Source organism: Coregonus clupeaformis, unplaced genomic scaffold (assembly GCF_020615455.1).
Source record: "Coregonus clupeaformis isolate EN_2021a unplaced genomic scaffold, ASM2061545v1 scaf0543, whole genome shotgun sequence".
Classification (NCBI taxonomy): domain Eukaryota; kingdom Metazoa; phylum Chordata; class Actinopteri; order Salmoniformes; family Salmonidae; genus Coregonus; species Coregonus clupeaformis.
In genome coordinates this window covers 286119-299369 of record NW_025533998.1, presented here as the reverse complement: position 1 = coordinate 299369, position 13251 = coordinate 286119, and the positions used below count along the sequence as shown (strand labels likewise).

The following is a 13251-nucleotide window of genomic DNA, read 5'->3' as shown; positions in this document are numbered from 1 at the left end:
AAGGCAGCCACGTGTCACCCTGCCAGTGCCAGCTTGAAACAACCATCTGTGTGTGGACTCAGCAGTCTCTTTTCCAGTCCATTTACATTCATATCTAACCCTATTCCACCCTCAGGGGAGAGAGTCAATGTGTTTAGGGTCCAAGAGCCCGCCTAAGGAATGCTGTAAAGGAGATTGCTGCTCAGCATTTTGTAATTCCCACTCTTCTCCACCCATCGTTCTGTATTCTGTTAACATTGCTTAAGCATCTCATCAGCCTGGGAGGAAATTGGCAGAAAGGAGGTGGGCAAATCTCCCTGGCTGCATTGTCATCGCCACACACAGACAGCAGAAAGGAAAGAGTTGGGAGTGAACACTGTTCAGGATGCTCAGCAGAACGTCTGGGGCTTTACCTGTTATCAGTGTGCTATCAGAATCACCTGAAGCCAAGGCAGGCTACAGTTCTCCACCGCCAAGCTAGATTACATTTCTGAAAGCACTATAAATGGACCTATTGCATTCCGACCATAGAGAAAATGTATCTGTATAACAGCAGACTTTTCTTATTTTCTCTCGCTCTCTCTCTTTCTCTAGAGAGTGAGGTACATTTGAACAAGCCTGGTGACAATAGAAGATAAAAAAATAGAATGACCTTGGGTCAGAAGACTGTCTCTGAGATAGATGGCTGCAGCGGTAAAGGATAGTCTAGACTGGGGATTCTTCAAGACTTGGACAGCCTGGAAGTAAACCCCAATACTCATAAATGGTAGGCCTACATAACAGACAGTCCATTGTCTTTCATTTCAAATGAAGGTCAAATGAAGCATCTATGAAGAGTTTATGAATGGTTTATGTAGCCTTCATAAAATATACTATATGTTTAAAATGTGACAGAAATAGGCAGTCCACTCCGTTTAAAAGTTTGCAGGTGATATGTCTATATTGGTCATTGTCTTTTTAGTGTATCTATGTTTAGGCCCATTCATTCTAGCTAATGCAATACTTGCATTCATTCCAATGCATCAGGAATACAGTCCAATACACATAATGCAAACCTATGCACCACAATGCAATCCAATTATTTTGCTCTCTCCCTCTTTCTTAAAGCAATTAACTTCACTTAAAATGTTTTTATTAACAACCACATAGCTAGTGTGCCCTAGAGGCCTCTGTTTAATATTTCATCCACAGCTGTGAAAGTCATTAGATGAGATTTCTCTCATATTATTTCAAGCTTTTATCTGACCCTGAATGGAATAACGTATCGAAAATGAATATTTATGGTGACATTTCTATGACACACTGATATTATAGATACATGTAATGTTATTTCCCCTCGACACTCACATGAAAACTGACAGGTGAAATGATGAACTAAGATGGTTTGATATATCAACGGTGCAGATATTTGAATAACCCAGGAGTAATACACTGTGATTGATATATAATGCAATAGCACTACGGTATTGTGAATAAATCCTTTATTTCATTCTCCTTCTTATTCCTTTGTCTTGTTTTCCCACTTTGGAAACAGAGGCTGTTGCCTGTTACATGGTAAAAGTGATCCTAAATTAAATCACAGAGACTTTAGACAGTAACCTTGTGTAATGTTCCAACATCTCTCTCTCTCTCTCTCTCTCCTCTCTCTCTCTCTCTCTCTCTCTCTCTCTCTCTCTCTCTCTCTCTCTCTCTCTCTCTCTCTCTCTCTCTCTCTCTCTCTCTCTCTTCTCTCCTCTTCCACATTTCTCACGTTTCTCACGTTTCTCACCATTTAGAGTTGTAGTGTCGATTCCCATATGAACAGAACGAGGCCCTTTTTCCCATGGTGCAGTTTAAACTTAACTCGGAAATCAATAATTTAGAATTGTCATTGGTATTGGCACCAACAATTCCAAGACCATTACACTCTAGTTATTAAAAATTGTATAGTTAATACTTCATTCAAAATAGACAGGGCAATCACTGACTCTGTTTTGATTCTGGCATTGTGTTGGATTTCTGTACCCCTTTCAAATGTAGGAGAACAAAGCTATGTAGCATGTAAGCTTATTTTGGTGAGCTGGACAGGTGGGAAGATAGATAAAAAAGAAGTGTGAAGGGCGAGGAAGAAGGGGTTCTCACCGGTGACAGTCTGGAAGGCGAGCAGCTCGATGTCCTCCCCCCCTGAGTTGGCTGAGCTGTTGTACTGAGTCAGAGCACTGCTGAACTCCTGGTCCCCCTTCATCTCCTCCACAGACTTCACATCTAATGGGCCAGAGGACAGGAGGGAATGAATGACGGAGGGAGGGAGGGAGGGTGGGTGGCTGAGTGAGTGACATTTGTTTAATCAATTTCACTCATGCTTATAACAGCACTGACAGAGAGATTTTTTTTTATTGTTACACATATTGGAAGACCTTAAAAGACCCGGTGCAGTCAAAAACCTGATTTTCCTGTGTTTTATGTATATTTCCACACTATGAGGTTGGAATAATACTGTGAAATTATGAAAATTATAATAATACCCTTTGTGTAAGAGCTGTTTGAAAAGACCGCTTGAAATTTCAGCCTGTTTTGGTGGCATGGTGTTTTGGCCTGCCTGTTGACATCACCAGGCAGTAAGTTAGTAACTAGACCAATAAGAAAGAGAGTTCCAAACCTCTCTGCCAATAACAGCTAGTTTTCAGTTTTCCCCTCCCAGACAGTCTTAGCAAAATTCTTGCTTGAGAAATTGCTCTTTGCTAAGAAGCTAGCTAGCTATCTTTCTTTCTTTTTGACAATTTTAGTTGAAAACAATCACACAGTAACTCACTTAATTGTTACCCAGAAATTATTTGATATTGAGATAAAAACGGCTGCATTGGACCTTTAAAGTAATTAATCAAAATTACTTAAACATTAGACATGTGGTAGAGATTGTTAGGGACAAAGTACTCCCCTCTCCTGTCGGTTGACTGTGGTGACGGGCGGACCCTTGACTTCTCTGTACCTCTCTCTTCCTCTCTCTTTGGTTTCTCGCTCTCCTCTTTTCCCTCGTCTTCCTTTTCCTTGCTCAGTTTAGGGACGTTCACCTTCTGCTTGCTCTCCACCACAGCTTTGGACAGCAGCTCAAACACATTGTTAAGGTGGGTGTAGATCTGAGGGGAAGCATGGAACAGATGACTTCAGTCAATACCAGGGCCCGTATTCACAAAGCGTCTCAAGAGTAGGAGTGCTGATCTAGGATCAGGTCCACACTGTCCATGTAACCTAATTTATTGTGATTGTGAAGGGAACATTGATCCTAGATCATCACTCCTACTCTGAGATGCTTTATTCTGAGACTGGCCCTGATATATGCAGACATAGTGATGCTTAAAGGTCCCACACAGTCATCCTATTTCCCCAAGTAAAAATAGCCTTTGAATGACCAAAACATCCCCATAATATTTTTACACTTTGCTCAGAATTGAAGAAATTGTACCTTCTCTCATCTCTAACTATCAGGAAGCCTGAAAGAACAGGCTGAGTGAGTGGGGAGCTTATATTCATGAGCTCGCCTTGACTGACAGCTCTTTGAAACCAAGGGCCGTTGGCAGGTAGAAAGGTAAACAATGGGCCACTTCATTGATGACCAGGTAGACAATGGGCCACATGACATTCCGAGCCTAAATAGTAGGCCATAACCCATTTTCTCTGCAAAATGCTCTCATTGTCAACAGAGCTGTTGGATATCAGACAAAAAGCAGCAATACACAATTGCATTTCTATTGTTTTGTAACTAATTACAGAATACAGTTCACTGATACATTTCTTCACAAGAATTAGTAAAGCCTGAGTCACCTTAGGAGCTTAGACATAAGGGAATGTACATGAAAACAGCATGCAATAAGTGTGCTGGACAATGGTCCTCTGTAGCTCAATTGGTAGAGCATGGCGCTTGTAACGCCAGGGTAGTGGGTTCGATCCCCGGGACCACCCATACGTAAAAATGTATGCACACATGACTGTAAATTGCTTTGGATAAAAGCGTCTGCTAAATGGCATATTATTATATTATTATAAATAACAATATGTTCAGAATTGTATGTATAGATCAGACATTTATTTGATCATTTACAATAGGACAGCATAGCCCAAAATATTGATCAACCTAAACACTCATGAGAAATAAAGGTGAGACATAATTTGACATAAAAAAATAATTAAGAGCCATAAGCCTAATATAGGCACCCAGCCGCCCTACAGTGTACAGGACCCCATTGATTCGTACAATTTGTAACACTAATCTCCCATCCAAATGCTTGAAAAAAACATACAAAGTAACAAAATGTGATTTCATGTAAACGTTAATGACTTAGGCTTTAGGTAATGCAACCAACTACAACGATTGATGGGGAGGGGAGCGGGAGAGGAGAGGAGAGGGATCCATGTACCCCGTTTCAATCAAGCAGACTTCAGTAACCCACTTGGCTTCAGTCACCCCCAAGATTGAAGCGGGACACAAATCCAGCTATGGCCTCCTCCTTTTCAGGCCTCTCACACTGGGCAGACAGGGGTCCTGGGATGGACCGCTCACACAGCTTCCCCACATACTGTAACATGCTGGATCAAGGGTGACCTTGTTGAAGAGGAGGTCCAGGAGCCTGCCTGTAATGTTTTTGAAAAGGGAAATGTTCGTTAAATGGGTAGTGAATTTAATTTCCTTTTATTTGCTGTTCTGAGTTATGATGCTATCAATTCGTTGATGTAGTGATCTATTCATTCTACATTGTGTTTTCTGGTGTTCGTATTTGGAATTTTGTGTCCCTGAAATGCTCAATTGGTGCAGATTCTAAATGAACAGTGGTGTCAAGTAATTAAATAAAAATACTTTAAAGTACTACTTTAGTCGTTTTTGGGGGTATCTGTACTTACACTATTTATATTTTTGACAATTCTTACTTCACTACATTCCTAATCGGGAAAGCCGATTTGGTATCACAGCATTCCTGCTGCGGTGGTTGCCTGGGAAGCTGTGCAGACAAATTAGATGTAGAATTTTCTAAAATGTCTATCATTACAGCTTGATGATAGTGAAAAGACAAAAGGAGATGGAAAGTGAAAATAATAATGATACTTACATTATGGTCAGCGCTAGCAAGATCCACTGTTCCACTGTCAATGATGGTATTGCATCCGGCTTTAGGATTAGCTTCCTGGCAAGACCCATCGAATATTCTCCCCAATTGATAAAGCAACTTCGCTCGAAATGTGCACTGCACACCCGTGACATGATCGTAATTTTCGGTGCAGCCTGTCCACCCAAAATGAAAATGAGACACTGCTGTCGGATTGTCTTCATTCTTCGGAAAATAGTGTAACGTTAAATTTACACTATGGCATCCAGTCACAGCTTTTTGCCGGCATGCTGGTAAGAGCTTGCTAGCTAACAGTCACACCACAGATGAAAGGCTACCAGTTTATAAAAAATATATATATATTTGGTCGTGCGTTCTGCTTGAGCTAGCTACTAGTAGCTTGCCTATGGTTTGTAAACAAAGCCAAAGCAAGGTGTAGGAACAGATGCACTGATGGTTTAAGGCGGTACATATTTAAATTAGTTAAGATGATAAGATGCTACCATTGGTGTATTACATTTCCGGCTTTATGTGACGTTAGATAAAGCAGGAAGTAAATCCTTGGTAATGCCTGTCTGAATCCAAGCTTTTGACACGGGGAAGGGGACCAGTAACTTTATGATGAAACTTTATCAATGTGCCAGCTACAGTCATTTTTCATACTTGGGTACCCTACTTTGAACTGGTTTCATCCAAATATCATCCAATGTGATGAAAAACATTATTTTCACTGTTTGGGACCATTAAAGGGGGTTGTTGAATGTAACTAAATAACCCAAATATCCACTAACAAACTCTTTAGATTGACAACAATAGCCTAGGGAAGTGGAAAAACCATACCAAATGTAACAGAACCCTCATCCCCCTCTCTTCTCCCCTCCTATACTCACATTGTCCCAGCTGAACTCCAGCATGGGCCGCACCAGGGTGAACTCTTCGTCGACCTTCTTGCCCTGCAGGTCGGAGAAGACCTCCTTTAGGCCGTCCCCGATGCGGTACATGGTCATGTCCCGGCGGAAGATCACGCTAAAGGGGAACATGTCGAAAAATATGCCCCTCTTCATGGGTAGCTTCTCGTACCCCGGGGCCGTCTTCTGCTGGGGCATGCGGTGCTTGAAGGCAGCGTTGTCAAAGTTCATCTTGTAGATCTGCGGAAAGAGACTTCAAAGGTAATCATGGAAACGCAGCTGTGAGGATCTTAAGGTTGTGAGGATCTTGACAATGGGGCCTGACACTAAAGTTGCTTGACAATGGGGCAAACAATTGCACTTGGAAAGTGATGCACTCCTAGGTCTAGGTCGGAGGAGTTACTTGCAGGTGCGTTGGGGTGTACATAACATTGTTCTAAGAAGTAGCTTCAAATAGGTAGATGCCCACAGTACAGTACATACCACATATGTCATCTTCTCAGTCTCCTCTTTGGACAGGATCTCAACTTCAATGTCCGTGTTGTAGAACTGCCTTCCCACTTGAGACAGCTGGCCTACAGTATGGGAAGAGAGAACAAGTATTTTTACAGGTTGGGGATGTGTGACATGGACCCTATGTACAGTATTACCAAATATAGTGCTTCCAGAAAAATAGTGTTTGTTATGTTTGTCCTCTGTGGTGCTCCCTACCTACCTTTGACAAACTGGGTGAAGCCCTTGCGGGTGCTGCGGTAGTGCAGGGTGAGGCTGGTCTCACACTCCTCCTCCACACAGAAGCTGGGAGGCTGCACCTTGGGGAAGGAGAAGCGGAAGTACTCGTGCAGGTTGTCCAGCTCATTGATGAAGTCACGCACATTACGACCCAACACCTGGATGAATGGATAAGGGATAAATAATGACATTACACACACACCAGTGTATTGATCATTGATTAGGGCCAATTATGCCTATTGTTAACTCAGACACTTGAGGAGGGCCACTAGGCACTAGGTTACCTTGAGAATCCTCTCATAGCCGTAGTTCCCAATCCTCTTCACCATGTAAACCCCAAAGGCATACATGAGCTCATCATGGGTCTTCCCCAGGACCTCGCCTGCTGCCTTGGCCAGCCGCAGGATCAGGTTGTCACTGCAGGGGAAGAAGGAGGATACCTAGATATGACATTTACATTTGAGTAATTTAGCAGATGCTCTAATCCAGAGCGACTTACAGTTAGTGCATTCATTGACCTGTTGTCTATGTGTGTGTTGTTATGTATTCCAAATCAAATCAAATAACATTTTATTTGCCACCTGCGCTGAATACAACAGGTGTAGACATTACCGTGAAATGCTTACTTACAGCCCTTAACCAACAATGCATTTATTTTTAAATAAAAAAGTAAAATAAAACAACAACAAAAAAGTGTTGAGAAAAAAAGAGCAGAAGTGAAATAAAATAACAGTAGGGAGGCTATATACAGGGGGGTACCGGTGCAGAGTCAATGTGCGGGGGCACCGGCTAGTTGAGGTAATATGTACATGTGGGTAGAGTTGATGGTCTATGTAAATGTGTTGTGCTTTTGCCAAGTCTGTCAGGAAAGAGATTAAAGTGAAACCTCAAGTGACTTCCCTTCCTGGTAAAATTAGAATAGAAAGTAAATATGACGCATATGATGGGTACAGAGATGTAGTTAGACCCGACAGTTAGATGGGATATGACCGTACTTGTACATCTGATGGCGGACAAACTTGAGATGCGGTATCTCTGCCCGGGCCTCTATCAGTCTCCATACATCCTCTCCGTAGGACTCGTTGATATAATCATTCACCGCTTCCAAGTACAGGCCGTACATCTTAAGGGGGTTGGGAACCTCCAGATTTCTGCCAAGTTAACTGCTTTACTGAGGAAGGGGAAGGAAAGAAGAAGTGTAAAACACCTGCAGTCTGAGTCATTTTACATATAGGATGAACTAGATGTTAAAAACGATGCTATGAGCATACCAGGCGCTATGAAGTGGCTCATTATTCATTGTCACAAATATTTTCCTAAATCAATAAATCATCCCTTTTGGGAATTAGGTTTTCAGACAGAGCAAGATTCTCCCCTTTGAAATCTTGCTCTACTCACAGCTCTACTCTACATGTGCAGTACTTACATTTCACAAGTAGTATTTAACCGATGAGTAAAAAGGAGAAAATCAATCTCACCCCTACAGTTGAAGTCGGAAGTTTACATACACCTTTGCCAAATACATTTCAACTCAGTTTTAATCCTAGTAAAAATGCCCTGTCTTAGGTCAGTTAGGATCACCACTTTATTTTAAGAATGTGAAATGTCAGAATAATAGTAGAGAGAATTATTTATTTCAGCTTTTATTTATTTCATCACATTCCCAGTGGGTCAGAAGTTTACATACACTCAATTAGTATTTGTTAGCATTGCCTTTAAATAGTTTAACTTGGGTCAAACATTTTGGGTAGCCTTCCACAAGCTTCCCACAATAAGTTGGGTGAATTTTGGCCCATTCCTCCTGACAGAGCTGGTGTAACTGAGTCAGGTTTGTAGGCCTCCTTGCTCGCACATGCTTTTTCAGTTCTGCCCACACATTTTCTATAGGCTTGAGGTCAGGGCTTTGTGATGGCCACTCCAATACCTTGACTTTGTTGTCCTTAAGTCATTTTGCCACAACTTTGGAAGTATGCTTGGGGTCATTGTCCATTTGGAAGACCCATTTGCGACCAAGCTTTAACTTCCTGACTGATGTCTTGAGATGTTGCTTTAATATATCCACATAATTTTCCTTTCTCATGATGACATCTATTTTGTGAAGTGCACAAGTCCCTCCTGCAGCAAAGCACCACCACAGCATGATGCTGCCACCCTCCAATTGACTCAAAGTACGTCAATTAGCCTATCAGAAGCTTCTAAAGCCATGACATCATTTTCTGGAATTTTCCAAGCTGTTTAAAGGCACCGTCAACTTAGTGTATATAAACTTCTGACCCACTGGAATTGTGATACAGTGAATTATAAGTGAAATAATCTGTCTGTTAACAATTGTTGGAAAAATTACTTGTGTCATGCACAAAGTAGATGTCCTAACCGACTTGCCAAAACTATAGTTTGTTAACAAGAAATTTGTGGAGTGGTTGAAAAACAAGTTTTAATGACTCCAACCTAAGTGTATGTAAACTTCCGACTTCAACTGTATATCACAAACACATTTTCACATGCACACAAATCATACGCACATATACAGGCACAATAACTTACTTTACACACTTACCATGAGGTTTGAGTGCCAGGTAACCTCCTCAAACACCCCCCTACCTCTGCACACTGTTACACAATACTCTTTTGTCAGTGTGGATCAGAAGACTTTTACAATAGCACAAGATTATCCTTTAAAGACTAATCTTTAAATAAGACACTACACTGCACAGTATTGCCTCTAGTCTATGGCACCTCAGACCTAGAATTGTCCAGAATCTAGGTTTCACAGCATTTAGCCTGCTAACACAAATGTTTCCCCATAGTATAGCAAAGGTTTTCCAAATGAAAAAGCAGAAGAAGAGGGTGAAAATATGGGTCCATTACCTGCAGTCCCTCAGTGGTGGTATGTAATTCGCTGGTCCAACTGCGGGAGCGAATGCCAAAATGCTGCTCCCTGCTCTGACTGGCCAAACAGCTGCTCATGACACTGACCCTCTTCAGACACTTCTCTGTCAGATCAATGGGTGGCAGGGCCTAAAATAAGAGCGCCAAGGCATGTTTCTGGCAGGTACCAAAGAAAAGGGAATAGTGGTGACTTTATAACTCGCTGAAGACATAACAGGTAATGTGTGTGTGTACTGTGCTGTAAATCTGGGTTTGGATCTTGGTTATGAATGCCAAAAGGAAATGTGTGTGAGCTTATTGAGGGGAATCTCTCAAGAGGGCATGTCCCCCCTGTGATATAAGTCTAAATGTTTTTATAAATCAATATACTGTCTAGTTGTACATATAGGGCTGTGGACTAGGTCCATTGTCACAAATATATATGTTTTTTTAATCAGTAGGCTCTATTACATACCACTGAGGGACTGTTTATCCCATATGTAACTCTTTGTTGTTGTTGTTTTTATCACACTGCTTTGCTTTATCTTGGCCATGTCGCAGTTGTAAATGAGAACTTGTTCTCAACTGGCTTACCTGGTTAAATAAAGGTGAAATAAAATAAAAATAAATAAAATAGGCCAAAGTCATGGATTCAATTGATTTTTGGGGGGTTTGATTTGTTCATCAAAATCAACTTGCAGGCAGGACAAATGGAAGATATTTAAATATATAAATATATATCTACCAGGTTTTAGAAGTTCAAGTGTAACCTGTAGTCGTTTTTTAATCCAAAATAATGAAATGACAGAATCCCCTGGAAAATGTATTTTGGTTAATGAGATCTCTCATGTTGCAAGTAGATTGAGAAAGCCCTGTGAGTGTGAACATTGTCTTGATGATGATAGTATGCTTGCCTTTAATACGTTTCTATAGCCCTCAGGTAATCAGTGGAATGGTATCAAATGCATCAATCACATGGTTTCCAGGTGTTTGATGCCATTCCATTTGCGCCGTTCCGGACATTATTATGAGCCGTTCTCCCCTCAGCAGCCTCCTGTGATAGGCATAAAATACGTGGGTCTGTAACACAACAACACACAGACAGAATAGGCTGGACCGACAACTGAGTGAATTTTCATGCGCTCATCTACTTTTCTCTAAATATTCGCTAGGGGGCACTGTTACAACGCTCTCCCTTCAAATGAGAACATCAATGAACATCACCAGAGAGAGAAACTACACTACCGCAACTGATGGGCATTCCGAGTATTGTCGGTGAGCCGGCTCATTTGGCTCCGTTCACGTAAAAGAGTCGGCTCATTTGGTTCCCAAATGGCTCTTTGTTCAAAATGCTTAAAAATCGACCTATAACCATGAAACAAATAGCAAATATCCAATATAAAGAACAAAAGGTAGGCTACCATTATGTCAGATCGTGAAATGCGCGTTCAAATACATTTTTACCTGGCCAAATTATTATATGGCTTGCAAAAAAAATGAAGCATGGACAAGATTGACACGCTCTCCCACTATTTGTTTCTGCAGTGTGGAGTCACACTCTTTAGAGAATAACTTACAGTATCTGCAGAAAAACGTTGTTTTGCGCTCAAAAAGCAGTGCAGTATGCAAATCAGGGAGCCAAATGATTTTCCATAGTAGCTGCACCTAAGTACTTCACATCCTTCATCCTCCTGTCTATGATAATCTTAGGCCAACTTGTTTGATCACAGAAGTTCTGTCTGCTCTGCCAACCATTCTCATCATAACCTACAGCTCTTCTAGGCCTACCTGTTATTACAAAGAGGAAACTCAAAGACAAACGCATTTTAATTAGGGATCTTAAGTATTATTCACGCACTGTAACCAAATGTAGGCTAACAAATTGTTTACTGAATCAATGAGGGAAATTAGCCCTTATAATGCCAGCCAGGTCCTCCGGTACATGGTGATACTTCTTCAACAAGATTACTTCACTTATTCCAACCACAAATGGCCCCTCCTCTCCCACTCTCTACAACAATATGACAGGTGTGTGTTGAACCAGAGGTAGTTACTTTATTTTGTGTGATAATAAGCATCCTCTACCACATTTCCTGCCAGAGCTTGATTTCCCCCCTTTCTTTCTCTCTCTCTCTCTCTCTCTCTCTCTCTCTCGCTGCCTCTCCCTTTCTTCCAGGTGTTACTGTCTTATTTAATGGCCTCTGTGCAACTGTGCAGGAGCGACCCAGGAGGTCTGTTGCTGTCTCTAAGCTGGGAAATGGAGGAATATAACAATGTGCTGTTGGCGCCAAGAAGGATCTCTCCACACAGATGCCTAAGGCAATTATTTTAAAGGGGAAATGACTCATGTGATTTTGCTTTGATTTCAGCTATATTACATCAGGTAGTACTTGTGTATAGGGACTATAGTTTCTGAAAAGCAGCCCAGTCCATTGAAATTATATCTGAAATGGTAGTGTGCAACACCACACGCTGATCCTGTCATCTGCACTCAATGCTTGTTATCGTAGAAGGAGTTATCAGCCTCAGCCAACTTAACTGGAGGATGATTTGATCGCGAGGGTGCCAGGTGGAGACCATGCATAGTGAATACCTGATTCAGCACACCCAACTTGGCTGCATAAATGGTCTGCTCCATTGAAATAGTGACCATATATCAACATTTGATGCCACTATTGTAATTTGCATGCAGATAAAAACACATAGGCTAAAGGTGGGGGTCTTATTAAAACATTTCCACTGTGTTAAACTTGAACTTATCAGATGCCACATCACGACAGTAACAGTACAGCCTTACACTCCGTTTCCATACTGCCACTGCCACTGGCCCCTGATGAAATTGTAAATCCTGTAGTATAACTGGGCTGTGACTGCACAATAGCTGTATGGATGATTCACAGTATGGGGCAAATGGAAATCTCAGCTACAGTGCTGTATGTGCTGTAACTATTGTGCCCTGTAGTTGAAAACTTAATAAGAGTCTATCCGGCTCCCATCTCTCAATCTCCTCCGTCATCACTTTCTCAGCACAACAATGTGCCATATTTCTCTCCCTCAATCCCATGATACCAGCCTCTTATTGGTTTGACTGTATACACAGCGGCAGCGGTAGCAGCTACTCTAGCTGAATGTTAACAACAATGGGGATGGGGCGACTTGTGTGGCTTTATCTTCCTTGGGCCTCCCACTATCTCTCCCTCTCACTCTATCACTCTCTCCCCTTCTCTCCACCCTCCTTCTTTAAGTTCTGAGTTTTCTCTCTCTCTCTTCTTTCTTACATCTGTCTGTCCCTCTTTCTCTCTTCTCTCGCCTTGTCCCTACTTTCTACACTATTTTTTCACTCACTCATCTGTCCCAGCCTCCATACATTCATTCATTCTCTCTCTCTCTCTCTCTCTCTCTCTCTCTCTCTCTCTCTCTCTCTCTCTCTCTCTCTCTCTCTCTCTCTCTCTCTCTCTCTCTCTCTCTCTCTCTCTCTCTCTCTCTCTCTCTCTCTCTCTCTCTCTCTCTCTCTCTCTCTCTCTCTCTATTTCTTCTCCCCCATCCCTGCAGTGATGCTGTACTCTAGCTAGCTGTATTATTGATGGTTGCATTAATACCTAATACCCTTATCTTCCCTCCCTCTCTGCATTAGCTTATTGAATCTTCCTGCACAGTTTAGAAAGCATGGTGTGGGGCGGTCCGTT

General features: G+C 41.8%; 1 protein-coding gene across 3 annotated transcripts; it reads right to left on the bottom strand.

Moving 5' to 3' along the window:
• Positions 1-1840: 1840 nt before the first annotated feature.
• Positions 1841-9649, bottom strand: LOC123485033 (soluble guanylate cyclase 88E-like). 3 transcript variants are annotated; one of them, XM_045215874.1, is made up of 8 exons: positions 9566-9649; positions 7693-7868; positions 6982-7114; positions 6681-6855; positions 6449-6540; positions 5948-6205; positions 2897-3095; positions 1841-2223 (listed from the first exon to the last, which is right to left on the bottom strand). In XM_045215874.1, exons 2-8 carry the CDS (start codon positions 7818-7820, stop codon positions 2009-2011), a joined length of 1200 nt encoding a protein of 399 aa, XP_045071809.1. In that variant the 5' UTR covers positions 7821-7868; positions 9566-9649; the 3' UTR covers positions 1841-2008. The 3 variants fall into 3 exon arrangements, with proteins under 3 accessions (XP_045071809.1, XP_045071811.1, XP_045071810.1); XM_045215876.1 differs by having other exon boundaries at positions 2948-3095; XM_045215875.1 differs by lacking the exon at positions 9566-9649 and adding an exon at positions 9255-9305.
• Between the last annotated feature and the right edge of the window lie 3602 nt (positions 9650-13251).